Below are 17435 nucleotides of genomic sequence, written 5' to 3'. Positions count from 1 at the left end.
TTCCAATTACCTATTTATTCGTGCCCCTCGAACTGCTCCACAGTCGCGTCAAGGCGAGAGTTCATTTTTCACGTTTGAATCCGGCGCCGGACAGAAGGCTCCACAGAAGAAGGCTCGGCACGTCCGAGGACGCATCACACGCCAGCCCGGGGCCGCGGGGGTGCCGCGATGGACGCCGACTTCGGCCAACAAAGCCAAGCGTTCACGCTCCTCCATGACAAGAACATGCTCGCTCCCGCGAGCGCCGCGTCGTGGTGCCCGACCATGGACCTCCTCGCGCTCGCCACGAGCGACGGGCAGCTCGCGCTAAGCCGGCTGGACTGGAACAAGACCGGGGGCGAGCGCGAGAACCGGCTGTGGACCGCCAATCCCGACTCGCCCGTGACCTCGCTCGGGTGGCGACCCGACGGTAAGATCCTGGTGTCCGGCCACGCCGACGGCGCGGTCCAGCTGTACCACGCCGAGGACGGGGAGGTGCTGCACGCGTCGACGCCCCATCGCGGATCCGCGGTCACGTCGCTGCACTGGCAGGACGCGCCCGCGGAGGACTCCAGACGATCGGCGTGCGCGTATCAGAGCGCGACGTCGCGGTTCGCGCTGCCCACCAACGGCGGCGGTGGCGTCCACGACCGCCCGAGGCGAGACGGCGCCAAGGCGGACGCGGGTGCCGGCGCGGGTGCCGGCGCTTGGACGCATCCGCCGGGCGCGGGAGCGAGGGCCCTGTTCGACCACTTCGACCCCCCGACGCGCCTCACCGTCCTCTGCAGCGGCGACGCGCGCGGCGACGTCGTCATGAGCGCCTTCGGCATCTTCCCCATCGCGTCCGCCCGCGTCGGCGACTGCCCCGCGGACTTCCCCATCGCATCCGCTCGCACAGCTGGCGGCGGCACGGCTGGCGGCACAGCTGGGGAGGTGCTCCACGCGTCGCTCGCGCCGGACCTCTCACGAATCCTCGTCGCGTTCCGGGCCAACGGCGGCGTCGACGCGGTGGGAGCGTCCGCGGCGACGCCGCTGTTGGCGCGTCGATCGGTGGAGATGTGCACCGCGGCGTCCCACGGCTCGCAGATTGCCGCGCTGGCGGCGGAGCTGGAGCGCGAGGTGCACAGCTGTGCGGCGACGTGGCGCAAGGCGCGGGAGGATTTTGACGCGCGAATGAACGCCCTGAGGGAACGGGTGGGGGAGGGACGGAGTCAAGGAGGGCGTGGACGTGGACAAACGAGGACGAACGCGAACAAACGCGCGGACGATTCCATGGACATGGACGATTCGATGGGAGACGACGTGGACACGACACGCGATGGACACGAAAACGAAAACGCGGATCCGAATAAGGAGTTGGACGCGGGGACCCACCGTTTGACGATCGAGGACCTGCTCCTCGCGTACCTCGCCACCGGCAGGGTCGACCCCGGGGTAGAGCAGTTCCTCGCGCACGAGTTTCAACCGCGGGACGTGCGCAGGCTGGCGCGGTCGGTCGACGCCGCGGCGACCAAGGTGCACGCGGCGCTGTCGGAAAGAATCGCGCCCGCGGCGCAGTCGTGCGCGCTTAGAATCGCGGAGCTCAGGGCGCTCGCGCGTTGGCGGGAGCGATCGGGCGCGATCGGACTGGACGAACACGCCGCGGACGTCGCGCTCGCGGCGGCGGAATCGTGCGCGCTCGCGGCGTTCTCCGCCGCGAGGCTCGCCACCGCCGCCGCCGCGAGGCTCCGGGCGTTTTTCACGCTGCTGCTGCGGACGCAGAGGCAGGTGGCGTTCGGTTCGCCGGACGGATTCGGCGCCGGTGACGACGCCGACGCGCCCCCGGCGCTCAACGCGGTGCTGGTGGAAGAGTTTCTCAGGGACGGGCTGACGCGGGATACCCTCGGCGACCGCCTCGGATCGAACCGGGCCGCGGGTTCGGACGCGGCTGTATCTCGCCAGGTACCGCGCGGCGGACCATCGGACACAGCTGTGATCCTCGGCGGCGCCGCCGCCGCCTTCACGGCGGCGGTGCGCGCCGCCGCCGCCGCCGCCGGCTTCGGAGACGACGGGACTCGATCCCCCGACCTCAAGTACGACGACGACGACGCGCTGTGGGCCGCGTGCGCTCGACTCAAGGGCTCGTGCGCCCAACTGCTCGAAGCCCCGCGCGACGCGATGTCGAGATCCCTCGTCTGGGATCGCGCCTTTCCCATCGTCCGGTCCGGGTCCGGGTCCGGGTCCGGGTCCGTCGAGCCCCCGTTTTTGCCTCGCGTGACCCACGGGGGATGGTCAGACGACGGCGAGTCAGAGACGCTCGTGTTCCACGCGGGCGTCGGGTCATCGCACGTCGGGATGCTGCGCCTCCTCGGGGGTGTGCCCGAGAGCGCGCTCGCGCTGGAGGCGCCCCCCGGCCACGTCGTCGTCGACGCCGCGGCGTACACCGAGGGACGGTGCCTGGTGTTGCTGCAGCCCGAGGAGGGACGGGGCGGCGGGGCGGGCGACGGGGGCGAAGCCGCGAGCGTGGTCATGGCGGACCCGCGCGCACTGGCGGCCCGGGGTGGTGTCACCGGACCTCGGGGTCTCGAGGGAGGTGTCGGGGGCGACGGCGGGTACGCGCTCGTGGACGCTGACGCGCTCGGCGCGGCGCCGGTCGTGTCGCCGGGTTGCGTGCCCGCGCGCGGGGTGCTGAGGATGCCGGCGGGCGGCGGGGGCGGGGGCGCGAGGCGCAGGTCGCTGCCGGGGACGGTGGCGACGGCGCCGCTGGCGGTGGGGCGCCAGAAGGGCCTCGCGGCTGTGCTCGTGGGTCAGAAGAGGATCGTGCTGCTGGACCTCGAGGAGGACGAGTGCGACGAGGACGAGTGAGCGACGGATAGTAACGTGAGCTCGCCGCTCGTCGCGATTGCAATCGTTTGTTTCATGAGTTGAGAAGTGCTAGTGCTACGTGATCTCAATCCTAGGTCCAGTGCGGGTAAGTCAATAAGCTTTGTAGAAACCCACCCACCCGAAGAAGAGAAACAAACAATGATGCCGCCGTTCTAGCCGTCGCATCATATCAGCGACGCGCAGCAAGTGATCAAATAACCGAAGAACAGTAAAAACGGATTGTCCAAGGAATGCGGCGCCACCATCTCCAGTATCGTTATCACTATCGGCAGGACGCACACGAAGAATATCAGCTGTCCATTTGACATGGTGTTGAGATATATCAACACCGACACGAGCGTCCCGACGAAAACAGTTCCCGAACCTTCGATGGATCGAGTGAAGACCCGATCGCCGGAGAAGAGGCCGCGAGTACGATACTTGTGAGTTCCCCCGAACCACTTCCTATCTTCCCAAAATACCGCGACAGGTTCAGCTAGGCCGTCACCGATCGCCACCGCGAGTATCGGGATCATCGTCCATTTCGCCGCACCCATGACCCGTAAAACGACGGAGAAACCCCCGATGATCACGATGGAAAGAGGAATCTGAATCCAAGCGTATATTTGCGACAGCCCTTTATCTTCGGGTCTGTCCGAAGAGGCGTACATCGTCTGGACGATCGGAATCAATCGTCGCACGGGCTTCGTGATGAGAAGCAATATCCAGCCGACCATGTTTATGTTCCACAGCGCCCATATCACGCTCTCCGCTTCCGACAGAGGCATGTGCGCGTCGAACCAAAACGGAACGGCGAAGAAAGCGACGTGAATAATTTTGCGGGTGTACGCCACTCGCCACCCTCTGTTCTCCACACACCATCCAGTGCCATACAACAGAAGCGTGAGAAAAACTGTCTTTGCGAGGAGGCTCAGGAATAACAGAGCCGCGTCGAGTTGCCGCGCGGTTGCGGTGAGAAAACTAATCGTGCCCAAAAAACATATCTGCAAGATGAGGGCTGCTCCGATGAGCGCTGTGGCGTTCTGCTTGAAGAAAAGCAGGCACGGGTCCTCTTTTCTAAGATCGCCGATGTTTTGTTGTTCAGCGAATTTTTCTGTCGCCATGACGAAGTCGCGACGAGGGGAGAGCACCGCGTGGGGTGTTCAACACTCGCGGCTGACGCCCGAGCAGTCAGTGGGCGGACAAACTCCTCACCTCCCGCAAGACACCCCCCCACGCACCGAAGGTTCTGCTGGGACCGCGCGGAGCTTTGCGTGTTACGACCGAAGATCGAAGTCTCGAAGTAGGCAGCTCACGAAAGGCAGCTCACGAAAGGCAGGAATGACCTTGACGTGTGGGCGCGCGGGGCGGAGAGTGGAGACGTCTGATCTCGTTATTTGTTCAAGCGCGGGGGAAATAATAACGAGATAACGAGATGTGCACCTCAGACGAGAATGGGTGATGTGACACTCGCTCGTTGAAATAGCACTAAATCTTCATGGGGTTCCAGTTAGCGTTTTCATCGCCATCTTCATTTGGTCGTGAGTTTTGTATGGGCTTTTAGTTCAGATGGAGCATCCGTTCAAATGCTCAACCCTGTGTTTACGTGAACGGGCGCTCGCACAAAGCGACGATTCGCCCGGGTGGGCGCGACGGCAGTGTTGAGCGCGCGGGAGCGGCGATGTCGATGCTCGCTCTCGCCGTTCGTCGCGGCGCGCACGTGTTCCGCGACGCCGCGCGTGCCACCGGCGTCCGTCCCCTCGCCTCGTTCCACTGCAGCGCCCAGGTACGACCGCCCCCCCCCGCCGTTGTTGCACCCGCCCCGCCAAGAAGAAGCAGCACCTTTTTTCAAGACCCCTGACACGTCCCTCGCGATCATAAATTCAGACGATGGGTGCCTTCAACGATAACGTCACGTTCTCCCACATCGCTCGCGAGTGGCGCTGCAAGTGGGAGTCCAAGGAGGGCGACCTCGCCGAGCTCCAGAAGGTCCTGGACTCCAAGCTCGCCGCCATCAAGGCTGTTGACGGGGTCGTCTCTGTGCAGCGCGTCGTCTGCGGTGGCTGCCAGGATTACAAGGTCGTGACCAAGCTCGACGCCGACAAGTTCGGCGCCTGGGAGGAGGCCAAGTTCGCCCCGGAGCCCGAGTTCCTCGCCGAGATCGAGAAGCTCGGCGTGAAGAGGATCGAGACCCAGACGTACACGCTGGAGACCCTCTAGACGTCCTTAGATCTAGACCTCGCATGAGAGGGACGATCGACGCGACCCCTCGGGGAAGCCGAAAGCGGAGCCATCTTAATCAACCGCATTTACATCGCATCGCACGGCGCATTTAGTATCGGCTCCCAACTTCTCGCGCCAAACTTCTGTATGGCGCGCAGGACGCAATCTGGCAATCAGGACGACCAATCAGAACGCGCATAGCCAACCTGCCGACGAAGCCGTCTCGCAGTGCCCCTCCCACGGCACGAGCCGATGTCGCTCCCTCTCGCCGCGTCGGCGTCGACCCGCGCATCCGGCGCGTCCGCCTCTCGCCCCCGCGCCCCGGCGACCGCCCCGGCGACCGCCCATCGTCCCGCCCGCGCCCGCGGTGGTCGTCCGAGTCAGAAACTTCAACATCCGAATCACATCGCGTCTCGTCGCAGGGGCTCGACGACGAGACGCGCGGCCATCGCCGCCGACACGGCGGAGAGCGACGCAGCGGACGGCGTCGTTCCCGCGTTCGGCGAGGGAAGCCCGGCGTGGCCGCTCGTGCACGCCGACCTGAAGTCCGGCAAGTTCGGCAAAGTCCGAACCGTCTCCGTCGCCGACGCGAAGGATCTCATGGCGCGAGGCGCGTCGCTCGCCGACGTGAGGCCCCGCATCGAGTTCGAGGAGTTCCGCGCCGGCGTCGACGGGGACGACTCACTCGACGTCCGCAACGTCCCGTACATGGTGCCGCACAGGAGCGTCGCCAAGCGGTGGCAGGGTTACTTGCTGTGCACCAAAGACGGGCTAAAGGAACGCGACTGGAGATTCACCCGGTCGTTCGCGGAGCGCTTCCCCGACAAGTCCGCGCCCATCGTCGTGGGATGCAAAACCGGCGGCGATATCGGCATGGAGCCCATACGGATCGAGACGGACCCGAGCACGGGTCGGGCGAGGCAGGTCATACCGGAGGGGAGCAGCCAGTACGGCGACAGGAGCAAGAGCAATTCGCTGATGGCGATTTACGAGTTACAGCAGGCGGGATACACGAACCTGTACCACCTGGACGGCGGCGTGACCAAGTGGTGCGTGGACGGCGAGCGGCACCAGGGTGATCCCTACAAGTTTTACTTCCACCCGACGATCCTGCCCGGCATCCTGTTCCAGCTCATCATGGTGGAGGGCATCGTGGTTCGGTCAAACATGGCTTACGTGAAGAAGTTTCACCCGGAGAGCTACGACCAGATCAACGACACTAACGCGCTGTACGGGATCATAAACGACCTCATCGCGAACTCGCCCATCAACTGGATGTTCGATTACTACAGCTGAGGGGCGCGAGAGGAGGGGACGTGTGCTCGTAGTGGACTTGTAGTGGACAGACGTAAACGTTACCTTTGCTTCGTAGACTACGCACCGACTTTTTTCAAGTTACAAACGCGGGGCGGCGCGCTCCGTGCAGATGGAACGCTGGGGCGGCCTCCAACTCCGATGCTTCGTGCGTGTGATGCCCGCATTTGGTTGCTGAGACTAGGATCGAGTGGGATGGTCCTCGTGGGCTGGCAGGTGACCATCAAAGAATATCATGTAATCGCCGCGTCGCGGCTCAACAATGAATCCAGCCCTCGAGGACCTTCGTACACGCGATCCTGCGGTGCGGTGGACATCACACGCGCGAAAGTCGAAGGTGGAGGTCAACCCGGCAAACTTCCCATCTGCACGGAGAGCGCCGCCGCGGCGTGAGTCGGACGAACTCAGCAACAGAGCGACGACTCCCTCGCCTTTGCGATGATGGTGTGCACCAGGCTCGTGTGGTTCGACTCGGGCATCGCGGTGAAGAAGTTGCGCATGACAGTGACGCTGGAGTCCAGCGCCGCCGCGTAGTGCCACCACCCGCAGGGCACGAGGACCACCTCGCCGGGCTCGAGCACGAACACCGTCGGCGTCGCGTTACGCAGGTACCCCCGGGGCTGGCGGTCCTCGGGCGCGATCGGATCGATCCTGGACTGCCGAGTCTCCTTTTCCCCGCCCATCACGTCCAGATGCTCGGCGTCCGACGGCGGGTAACACACGAAGAGTTTGCGACCGCTCGCCTGTCCCAGCCAGGCGTGCGCGTTGGCGCAGTCCTGGTGAAGCCTGGTCACCGTCCCGCACGGCCCGACGAACACCTTGGACAGCCCGGCGCTCAGCGACGTCGCCATCTCGTCTCGAGCGCCGGGCGGAGCGTTTGGAAGTATCGCCCCGTGCGTATTCGCCACGATGTCGACGACCTGGTCGCAATGCCTCGTGAACGCCGGCGGCGGGAACGCCTCCCGCGTCGACGACGAGTCAGACTCGCCGTCGATGAACCCCGACCCTAAACCGCGACCGTCGCTCGCGTCCTTTGGGTTGAACACCCCGTGCTGTAAACCGTTTGCGTAAAACGGCGCATCCGCGACGCGAAGGGAACCGACGTTGTCCACCCCCGGTCGCTCCGAGCAGTACCGCGAGTACTCGAGCATGGCGATCGCGATGGACCTCTGCGCCCCGCCCGTGCGTTCGTCCCTCGCGTCCTCCCGTCTCGCGGGCGCGCGATCGTTGCACCGCACGAACGATTTACCAAACCGCCGGCCGAGTTCGCGAGCGGACCACCCCAGCCCCGGCCAATCTTTTCCCCCATCCGTCACCACCACCGGCTTACCGACGCCGCCGTCGCACACCAGGTACGTCGCCGCCACCGTCGCCGGGTCCGGGCTCGACACCCGCGTCACCCGCGCCGCGTGCGGGTGCGAGTGCAGGAGATGCGAGACGACGTCGTCGGCGGAAATCTTCGCGTAGGGCCCCCTCGCGGCTTTCGCCTCGGCTGAGACTCGCGCGCAAAAGTCGACGAAGGAGTCCCACTCGTTCGTGGATCGACGCGGGGCGACGTCCCTGGCGGCCGCCATGTTCGCCGCGTGCGGGGCGTGCGTCGGGTCGTTCGGGTCCGGTCCGAGGCGGAGCATCATCCTCGCGGCGATCGTCTGGAGCTGGTCGAAGTCCACGTCGAGCGCCGCCGGCGACGGGGGCACCGCCTGCGACGTCCCCTGCGACGAGCACACGCCTCGGCCGCGCGACTTGCGCGCGGCGTCCTCGTCGCATCGGGCGTCCCAGCCGATCGCGGCGGGGAACTGGACGACGTGGATCTCGGGGAACGCGCCGCCGCCGCCGAAGTAGGCGTCGTTCGCGGGGCGCCAGGCGTCCGCGAGGCGACGGCCGTACCGCGGAGGGCCGTCGATCCTCTCGTCGGATCGGACGATCGACGATCCCGTCGTGTCGAGGAGGGCGTCGTCGCCGGGGGCGTCGGTCCGAGGCTCGTCGGCGTTCACCAGGCATCGATCGGAGAAGAGCGCGCCGAGATCGGCCGCGGTGATGGGTCGGCCGCCGTCGGCCATCCTTCCACGAACGTCTCGCGCGCGGCGGAGTGTGAAGCGACGGGGCGTTTTCTCGAGCGGTCCGAAAAAACGCTCCCGAATGATCAAAGGGCAGTTGGGATCTGGGCGCGCATCTTTGACCCTTCCGCTGTGAACAGTCGTTTCCATAAAGGTCACCACCGTGTGTGGTGAAGGGCTTCCCCCACCGCCCGCATCCGAGTCGACATGTCTTCCCCCGAGGAGACGATGGCGTCCGGTCGCCCGAAGAGGCGCGCCGCCCAGCCGCCGCCCATCGAACCCGACATCGAAGGCCGGGACGCCGCCACCGGGTCCTGCCACTGCTGCGGAGGGATGCTCAGGCGCCACCCGGAATCCGCCAAGCAGTGTGGCAAATGCGGCGCCCGGTACCACACCTACGACTGCGGCAACAGGCGCAGCGAGGCTGGGTTCACCAACTTTGACCAGTGTCCTAGGGTGGGCGTCCTTCCATCCTCGATACTCCACGCATCGACACGTCCGGGGCCCGTGTTCTACACCCCCCGGCCCGCGAAAGTTTGCCGAACCTTTCAACCCGAACCACTTCAACCCGGACCTTTCGCGGGCTTTTCACCTGAATAATCGCCTCTTCCACCCTCCTGGCCTCCTCGCTCACCGACGCTCTCCTCCGTTCCGACAGTGCGCCGAAGTTTGCCTGTGCACAGGAGGGCCGGTGGTCTGCCACACCAGAGCCCTTCGCGACTCCCGCCGGGTGAAGCGCCAGAACTCCTCCACCGGGCTACCGATGGGCGGCGGGGAGGAAGACTTCGACAGCGCGACTCCAACGGACGAAAGAACCTCCGCCGAGGACAGCGCCACGATCCAACAGCGGGACAGCCCCACAATCCTCCGGATAGATGACCCAGATGCCGCCGGCGACGTCGATGGGCTCGACAACGACGATTCCATGGTGGACGATCCCGCCGCGCCCGGAGGAAGTGGCCAGACGCGGCATCATCGCGAGAGGCTCCCCGCCGGGCTGCGCGCGGAGATCGAGGCTCTTCGGGCGGAGAACGAACAGCTCCGAAGACGATTGGCGATGGGCGGTTCGACGTCCGTGCCCGTGTCTATGATGCTCGAACCGAGACCGGTCGATGCGATGATGCACGACGGGGAGAGAAGGGCTAACTCACCGACGGTGGGCGCCGTCAAGGTCTTTTTCCCAGAGGAGGAGCCCGAGCCCGAGCCCGATCGGGAGCCTTTCAACTGCTTCAACGCCTCGCGAACCATGTACATCGGAGACGCGTGGTCGGCGGAGATCGTGCAGGCGTATCGGGAGCGTCTCGCGCTGAAAGGGGGCTCGGACGCCGGTCCACTCACGGAACAGGCGGACAAGCGGAAGATCTTTTGGCGAAACGTCTTATTCTCGGTCCGAATGGTGGTCTTATTGTCGTTCTTGTTTTGGTCCATCGCTTGGCACATCGAGAGCGCTGCTCTGCATGGCGCTGAATGGCATTACACCTTTTTCGCAGTGCTCTACGTCTTCGTCACCGTGTGGGCGTACCAAGGGTATCGCAACCTCCTCGCGTACGGTCGCATGGTCGTGGCGGACCTCAGACGCAAACGCGAAAAGGCCGGCGTCGCGGCGGCGTCCGGCCGGGTGTGAATAGAAAAAGAGCGGGGGGTGAAATCACGCCACCCGCGGGCAGACGACGATGTGCCCAGGTACGGGACCCGGTAGTCCTGAAACCGAGAGACAGCGGGGGACGCCACGGAACATTTGATTTGGTTGCACAGATTATTTTGTTGCAACGTGTCGAGTTGATTAATATATGTGTCGAGTTGATTTGAGTTGAGCAGTTGAGTTTGAGCCCAGCCTGCCAGCTGCCCACCTGCCCACTGCCCAGCCTGCCAGCCGGACGGAATTGCGTGTCGGGTCCGAATAGGGTCCGAGGCTCGGCCACAAGCCTGGCGCGCGATGATAACGACCATCGCAGCCTCTCTGCTGTCCCTGTCGTGCTCCAAGGTCGGTGGACGCGTGCGCATCTCCGCCCGCGCCTCCTCCCGCTCGGCGACGCGCCCACCGTCCGCGCCCTTCGCCTTTCTTCCGCGCGTCGCGGCCGCCGCCTCTCTCTCGGCGTGCGCATCCCCCGCCTTCGCGCGCGTCTCCCGCGTCCACCGCGCGCCGCCGCTCGCGCCGCCGGCAGGTCGAGGCGGGTTCAGCGCGATGGGCGCCGTCTCTTCTAAGGATGACCACGGCGACTCCACCGACGCGAACGGCGGTGGTCGCGGAAGCCAGGGCAGAGAGTACGTGGAGATGGGCCCGAGGATAATGAAGGTCTTTCCCGACGAGCCCGGGTTCGACCCGCGGCGCGACTGGGACATCGTGTGCGACGTGCGCTCCCCCGCGGAGTGGGAGGACGATCACGTGCCGGGCAGCGTCTCCACGCCGGTGCTGGACAACGAGGAGCGCGCCAGGGTGGGCACCATATACAAGCAGGAGTCGCCGTTCCTGGCCAAAAAGCTGGGCGCGTCCTTGGTCGCCAAGAACCTGGGGAAGATACTAGACGAGCACTTCCAGGACAAGGAGAAGGACACCAGGGTGCTGGTGTACTGCTGGAGGGGCGGCGAGAGGTCCATGTCCCTCGCGCACGTGTTGTCCAGGGTGGGATTCAAGGTTGGGCTCATACCGGGCGGATACAAGAGGTACAGAGCCGGCGTCTTGGAGTTTTTGCGAACCATGGACGGGTTCCGCTATCACCTGATCGCGGGCAAGACCGGGTGCGCAAAGGGGAAGATGTTGGACCAGCTCAAGGCGCAGGGTGCGCAGGTGCTGGACCTGGAGGCGATGGCGCAGCACCGCGGGAGCGTCCTCGGGGAGGACCCGGCGTGGGACAACAGGCAGCCCTCGCAGAAATTTTTCGACACCAGGATATGGGAGCAGGCGAGGACCTTCGATCGATCCCGGCCGATATTCGTCGAGGGCGAATCGTCGATGATCGGCAGGTTGCAGATCCCGAAGAACACGTGGGCGGGCATGCGCAAGGGCTCCGTCACCTTGCTCGAGGTTCCCATGGAGAGCAGGGTACGGTGGATTCGCGGCGGGTACAAGCACTTCGAGACGACTGACGTCTCGCGTCTGGTGGAGAAGCTCCAGAAGCTGGTACCCAAGTGCGGCAAGAAGAAGGTGGCGGAGTGGGAGGAGATGATCGCGTCGGAGCGATGGGACGAGTTCGTGGAGGACATCCTGCTGAACCACTACGACAGCGCCTACGCCGACGCGGCAAAGCGGAGCGGGCGGGACGACGAAAACGCAGAGTTTCTCATGCTCCCAAACACGGAGGACGAAACCTATGCGAGAGCAGCCGCCGAGCTCATAGCCAAGCACGACGTGAGCGCGCCGCCGCCGATCGTCGTGGAACGGGAGGCCGAGAAGGAGGAGGTGGCGGCGTGAGAGGAGGGAGCGGTGTAACCTAAAAAACGAGATGTTTCGCGTGCGATGATATCCTCTCATCACATCGTGTTTGCAGAGGCTTGTTTCGCCGCCGCCGCTATGTTTTGCTATTAGCCACCCACCCACCAAAATGTGCGAGATCAATCGTCGCCCATGTCCACCTGATTCGCCGGGATCATTCCGGGGACGGCATCGATGCGCGCGCGCTCCGCCGCCTGCCTCGCCGCCTGCTCCTCCGCGAACATCGCGCTGTTGTCGCTGCTCTTGAACTGCTTCGTCTGCACCAAAAAGTCACGGAGGTGGTTCTTGAACATGGTCAGATCCGCCTTGTAATCGAACATACCCTGGATCAGCACCTGAACCTCCGCCGGGCCCATGTTGGGGAACGAAGCGGAGAGGAGCTTCGACACGTGCTCCTTCACGAACGCTGCGTTGTTGGGATACGCGCCGGGTCCCAACGTGTTCACGTCCCACAGCGGCGCCGACAACTGGTCGCTCTCTGCGATGCAAAATAAATTCTGAAGCAGGAGCGCGTGCAGCTTGAAACCGGGCTTGTGGAAGCCGTCCGTCATCACCGCGAAGATCTCCTGCACGAGCGACAGGTAGAAGCTCTGGTGGAACTGGTTGCAAAACTCGGAAACCTGGAAGTACTTGGTCATCTCAAGCAGCAAGTTCAAGCCCGTCTCTGCGATGTTGCGCTCGGTGTGCCTAAACGCCCACACGATGGAGTCAACCACCAGCTTCAGCTGCGCCGGCTGAAGCGCGAAGAGCGCCCGGAAGCAGTGGTTGGTGATCGCCCTGAGCAGCGAGAAGAACTTGAGCCTGTGGTCGGGGTAATCTTCAAAGTTCGCGGTGATCATGGTGAGCGTGCACTCAAAGCACGCCTCAAAAATCTTGGGCACCTCGTCAATCATCGCGCCCTCAACCTTGTTGATGATGGCGGCGAACAGGGAGAGAACCTCGGCGTCCCTCGCGTCCGGCACGTTCCGCGCGTAGTCGCCCAGCACCGGATCCATCATCTGCGGCACGAGCTGCTGGGCGACGAGATGCGGGTCTTCGCATCGCTCCACGAACGTCTCAATCAGGCGGAGCACCTCGCGCTTCACCGTTCGCATCGCCTTCACCAAACTCGACCTGGACGCGTAGGGTCCACCCTCCGCGATGGATGCGCTGATGAGCTCAGAGTACAGCTTGTACACGTTGAGCACGTCGGCGTAGATGTTGGACATCTGGTTCTGGAAGGGTTGGCCGAGTGAAGTGCAAGCGCTCGTGTTGGTCTTGAGGATGTTCGCGATGTTGCGAATCACCTCCTGCGGTTTGAGGCACTCCGCGCCCTGAGCCTTGGCCTGCGCCATGATCTGGTTCCACGTGCCGTTCGGCGGGTCCATCAACCGCTGGACGTACTCCTCGCGCGTCGCCGGGTTGACCTCCGAGGATATCATGTGGCCGACGGCCTCGTAGAAGGTATGAATCTGGTGCGGCTCGAGGTCGCGAATGGTATCCGGAAGCGACCGGAGGAGTTCATTCACAAAGGGCTCGTGCTCGCCGACTTGCATGATGACGAATTTGCGCTTGCACTTGATGGAGATCTTGAGGAAGGTGTCGCACGCCATGTCCTGGACGCCCGGGTGCGTCTCGTGCATGAATTCGAACAGCTTGTTCACGACAGTCTTCAAAAACTTCCAGTGCAGGCGAAGGAACCGGGGGTACTGGCCCACGACGTACATGATGTTCGACGCGATGACAGCCTTGTGGTCCTTACCCCTCGTGATCTCGCAGAGGTTGAGGAGGTCACGGATCGCGGTGACGAGGAACCTGTTCTCCTGGTCCTCCGCCATCGAGCCCGAGATGGACCCGATGGCCCAGCACAGGGTGTTCAGGACGTTCCAGCTGTACTCCTTGCCGTTGAGCTGGTTCGCGAGCTTGTCGAGCATCTGCGTCTCCGTGTCCTTGTGGTCGAGGTGCGCGAGGTAGATGAGAGTCTCCCTCATAATCTTGTACTGCACGAGCACGTCGTTGTCCTTGAGCGTCTCGCGGACGATGTTTCCGTTCTCGTCCTCGACGATGAGCACCTCCTCGGGCTTCGCCATGCGGCTGACCATGAGCATGCGAAGCTGCGACATGGAACCCGAGTAGAGCATCCGTCGGTTGGCCCCCGCGCCGTTCGCTGCGCCGGCGGGGGCGAAGGAAAACTCCGCCATCCCGCCGCCGCCCGCGGCGTCACCGTCGCTCTGGTACAGGTCGCACACCAGCACGTGCCAGTAATCCAGGCAAACCTTGAAAACCTCGGGTTCATCGGTGTAGGAGATGTTCAGGAGGTACTCGAGGCCGATGAGCAGGTGCGCCTGATATTCCGGGGTCTTCTCCAGGAGGCCGATGTGGTGCTTGAAATACTGCGTGAGGAATATCGCGAGGTTCTGAATGTACGCCTGCTCGTCGTCGCTGCCGTTGGCGTACGCCTCGGCGATCTTCACGCTCCGCGGCAAAATCTGCTGGAGCTGCTCGATGACGGTGACGTAGAGCTTGACAAAGTGCGAGTCGTACTTTTGGTCCACCGCCAAGCCGCCAATCTCGCCCAGGCACTGTATGGCGACGTTGCGGAACTGCGGATTGGGCGATAGCTTGAGCAGGGTGTCCAGCAGCGTGGATTCGAAGATGTACCCGAGCGGGATCCACGACAGGAACGCGTGCAGCGTCTGAAGCGTCTGCTGAATCAGCGCTGGCCGCTGCGAGTGCTGGAGCACAAACTCGCAGAGCTCGTGGATCTGGGGAAAGTCCGTGTTGAGCGCGTTCTTGAGCTCCATGATCTTCGCCTGCGTCAGCTCGCCCCGGGAAAAGTCGAAGACCTCCTCGCTGAGGAGCTTGAGGATGTTCATGCAGTTCTCGCACAGCGACTCGGACTGCTTAGCCGCGCCCACCAGATCTGGGATGAACGACGCCCACCGCGCGGGCCAGTCGTGCTTGAGTATCTGCACCAGGACGCTGTTAATCTTGGAGATAAAGGCGCGCTGTCCGCGGAAAGACGCGTCGTCGGTGGAGAGCTTGATGATCAGGTTGGAGATGAAGTTCTTGATGCCCTCCCTCTGATCGTCCGGGAGCGCGTTCCAGCGGTACTTGATGACCGCGTCGAGAACCTGCAGCGCGAAGAACTTGGTGTTGGGGTTCTGGCTCTGCTCCAGGATGGCGTCCGCGCGGGTCCACATCATCTCGTTCTCCTGAAGCCCCGTCATGATCTTCTCGGCCTCGGCGCGCTGCGGATGCGATGCGGTGGAGGCGGGGGGGGGCAGATCGGGTCAGCGAACGAAGGGCGAGGAAAAAGTATCGGCGCCTCTGAGTCAGCGTCGCTTGATGGGGGAGGGGGCGCGCGGGTGTGGGGACGCACCACGCTCGGGTCGCCGCCCGGGGCGTAGAAGGCGTTCACGATCTGGTCGAGGAGGGGCACATCGAAGGGCTGGTTGAAGTCGAGGAGCTTCTCGGCTCCCGCGAACGCCATGGCACCCGACGAACCGCACCCCGCCGATCGGTGGGGTGCAGCGAAAGCCTCGGCGGAGCCTTCGACGAAGTTTCAAACGGTGGCCGGCGCGTGGGTCGCCGACGATCGCGGGGTCTTGCGGCGCCTTCGGTGACGTGAAACCTTCGCGTCTCCGGGCGGGCACCTCAACGCGTCCTCCGATCCGTGACACCACGGGTCTACCGACGTCGCTGGTGAGGTGTCGAGCGTCGTCTGATGTGCCTCGAGCCGCGTCGCCGCTCCCGGGATGGGTGGGTTCCCAACGTCTTCCCCCTGGGTCTCGGCGGTGGAAAACCTAGAGATCTTTCACGACGTTTCAGGTGCTTTTCCAGTGTCGACCCGTGCATTTGTGATTAACTCCTCGTATGAACGGGCAGTCAGGATCTTCGAAACCCGAAAGATCGACGCAAAAAATCTTCCCAAAAAGCGGCACCGGACAATTCAATCCTCGAAAACGGCCCCCGACGTCGCCACTCTCCAGGACACGGAACCCGACGCATCCGGGCAGGGTTCGCGCGTTTGTCGACACCCCGAGTCGCGCCACACCGCGTCGACGATATGGAGCCCGTCGCCGTGCCCGCGGGCGAGGGCGACCTCGCGGTGGCCGCCAAGTTCGCGCTGGAGTCAATCAACGGAGCCGGGGCGGAATCGTCCGCCGCCGCGGAGCGGAACGGCGACCGCAGCGAAAGCTCCTCCGCCGGGTCCTCCTCCTCCGAAGACGACGACGACGACGGCTCCGACGATGACGACGGCGAGGCGGTCCGTCCGTCCACCGAAGGCGCGGAGTACGAATTCAGCGACGGCGAAGACGCCGACGGCGCGAATCGCGTCAAGCCGACCAACTACCCCGCGATCATCCGCGACGGCGACGACTCCAGCGAGTGGTCCGACAGCAGCGACGAGGACGTCGAGGAGTTGGACATGGCGAACATGCCGCGGTGGCTCGAAGACATCAAGAACGGCGTGGACCGCGACCTCGACGACGATGCCTGCCACGCGGAACCCCCGCGAACGAAGAACGAGATCCCCGAGGAACAACTCCCGGCGCCGCCCCCGCCGCCCCCCATCGGCGCCGACGAAGCCATCGTGCCCATCGGGGACGTCATCAGCGTCGTGGGCGACACCGTCGTGGTGCAGTCGCTGCCCAACACTCCGCCGCTGGACGAGGAGTCCATACTGTGCCTCGACACGCGCCGGGGGCTCGGCGCCGTCGAGGAGGTCTTCGGCCCGGTGGCGTCGCCGCTCTACGCGTTGCGGGTGCCCAAATCCCGGGGCGGGGGCTCCGCCGAGGGGGGCGGGGGTGCCGAGGGTGCCGCCGAGGGTGCCGCCGAGGGTGTCGAGGTGGCCATCGCATCGGACGTCAACGTTGGCGCGCGCGTCTACGTCGTCGAGGGCAGGTCGCGGGTCATCGAGACCAAGGGGCTCTACACGAAAGGCTACGACAACAGCGGCCAAAACGACGAGGAGGTCGACGACGACGACGACTACTCGGACGACGAGAAGGAGGCCGAGGCGAAGAAGAAGAGGAAGCAGAAGAAACGCGGGGCGGACGGGGTCGGTAAGGCTGGTGGGGCGGTGCGCGACGGGGGGCTCGCGGCGGCGGCGGCCGCGGCGGGAACGGGAACGGGGACTGGCGCGCATCATCATCATCGTCATCGTTTCCAGCCCAAGGTTCCGCCGGCGGCGCAGTTGGCGCACATGGGCATCGTGGGGCACCAACACCAGCACCAACACCAGCCGGGCTTCGCGCCCCAGCAGCCGCCGATGATGATGCAGACGCCCGCGGGTATGGTACCCGTGATGCATCAACCCGGCGGATACGTGCAGACGCCACAGGGGTTGGTGCAGATGGTGCCGATGATGGTGCAGCCGCCGCAGCCGCCGCGGGCGCAGGGGCAGTCGTACTACCAGGCGCCGGGGCAGACCAACCCGCCCCCGCCGCCGCAGTGAGGGTGTTGGAGACATCAATAGCGAGCACGAGAGATGTTAAAGTCGACCCGCGAGATTTTCGCCGATCCAGCGCCCACCACTCGACCCCGCGCCAGTCTGCCAGTTTGCAAGCCGCGAGCGCACTTGCTGTGTGTGAACGTTTTGG

At 64.4% G+C, this 17435-nt stretch overlaps 9 protein-coding genes across 9 annotated transcripts; 6 read left to right on the top strand and 3 right to left on the bottom strand.

Moving 5' to 3' along the window:
- Positions 1-168: 168 nt before the first annotated feature.
- On the top strand, positions 169-2823 carry MICPUN_58493 (predicted protein; the record flags this gene model as incomplete). Its single annotated transcript, XM_002502419.1, has 1 exon — positions 169-2823. The coding sequence occupies one exon, from the start codon at positions 169-171 to the stop codon at positions 2821-2823; it is 2655 nt and encodes an 884-aa protein (XP_002502465.1).
- A 185-nt stretch (positions 2824-3008) lies between these two features.
- Positions 3009-3947, bottom strand: MICPUN_58492 (predicted protein; the record flags this gene model as incomplete). The annotated part of the gene is made up of 1 exon (XM_002502036.1): positions 3009-3947. One exon carries the CDS (start codon positions 3945-3947, stop codon positions 3009-3011), a length of 939 nt encoding a protein of 312 aa, XP_002502082.1.
- Positions 3948-4496: 549 nt separating this feature from the next.
- On the top strand, positions 4497-5144 carry MICPUN_105563 (predicted protein). The gene is made up of 2 exons (XM_002502418.1): positions 4497-4609; positions 4711-5144. The coding sequence occupies exons 1-2, from the start codon at positions 4505-4507 to the stop codon at positions 5041-5043; spliced, it is 438 nt and encodes a 145-aa protein (XP_002502464.1). The 5' UTR covers positions 4497-4504; the 3' UTR covers positions 5044-5144.
- Positions 5145-5298: 154 nt separating this feature from the next.
- Positions 5299-6404, top strand: MICPUN_58490 (predicted protein; the record flags this gene model as incomplete). Its single annotated transcript, XM_002502417.1, has 1 exon — positions 5299-6404. One exon carries the CDS (start codon positions 5299-5301, stop codon positions 6340-6342), a length of 1044 nt encoding a protein of 347 aa, XP_002502463.1. The 3' UTR covers positions 6343-6404.
- A 360-nt stretch (positions 6405-6764) lies between these two features.
- On the bottom strand, positions 6765-8420 carry MICPUN_58489 (predicted protein; the record flags this gene model as incomplete). Its single annotated transcript, XM_002502035.1, has 1 exon — positions 6765-8420. One exon carries the CDS (start codon positions 8418-8420, stop codon positions 6765-6767), a length of 1656 nt encoding a protein of 551 aa, XP_002502081.1.
- A 225-nt stretch (positions 8421-8645) lies between these two features.
- On the top strand, positions 8646-10041 carry MICPUN_58488 (predicted protein; the record flags this gene model as incomplete). Its single annotated transcript, XM_002502416.1, has 2 exons — positions 8646-8924; positions 9076-10041. 2 exons carry the CDS (start codon positions 8646-8648, stop codon positions 10039-10041), a joined length of 1245 nt encoding a protein of 414 aa, XP_002502462.1.
- Positions 10042-10353: 312 nt separating this feature from the next.
- On the top strand, positions 10354-11865 carry MICPUN_58487 (predicted protein; the record flags this gene model as incomplete). Its single annotated transcript, XM_002502415.1, has 1 exon — positions 10354-11865. The coding sequence occupies one exon, from the start codon at positions 10354-10356 to the stop codon at positions 11827-11829; it is 1476 nt and encodes a 491-aa protein (XP_002502461.1). The 3' UTR covers positions 11830-11865.
- Position 11866: 1 nt separating this feature from the next.
- On the bottom strand, positions 11867-15322 carry XPO1 (exportin1 protein; the record flags this gene model as incomplete). Its single annotated transcript, XM_002502034.1, has 2 exons — positions 11867-15080; positions 15212-15322. The coding sequence occupies 2 exons, from the start codon at positions 15320-15322 to the stop codon at positions 11970-11972; spliced, it is 3222 nt and encodes a 1073-aa protein (XP_002502080.1). The 3' UTR covers positions 11867-11969.
- Positions 15323-15898: 576 nt separating this feature from the next.
- Positions 15899-17290, top strand: MICPUN_58485 (predicted protein; the record flags this gene model as incomplete). The annotated part of the gene is made up of 1 exon (XM_002502414.1): positions 15899-17290. One exon carries the CDS (start codon positions 15899-15901, stop codon positions 17288-17290), a length of 1392 nt encoding a protein of 463 aa, XP_002502460.1.
- Between the last annotated feature and the right edge of the window lie 145 nt (positions 17291-17435).

This window comes from Micromonas commoda, chromosome 5, assembly GCF_000090985.2.
Source record: "Micromonas commoda chromosome 5, complete sequence".
NCBI classification, from domain to species: Eukaryota; Viridiplantae; Chlorophyta; class Mamiellophyceae; order Mamiellales; family Mamiellaceae; genus Micromonas; species Micromonas commoda.
The sequence above is the reverse complement of the archived record's forward strand: the minus strand, read 5'-3'. Positions and strand labels throughout refer to the sequence as shown.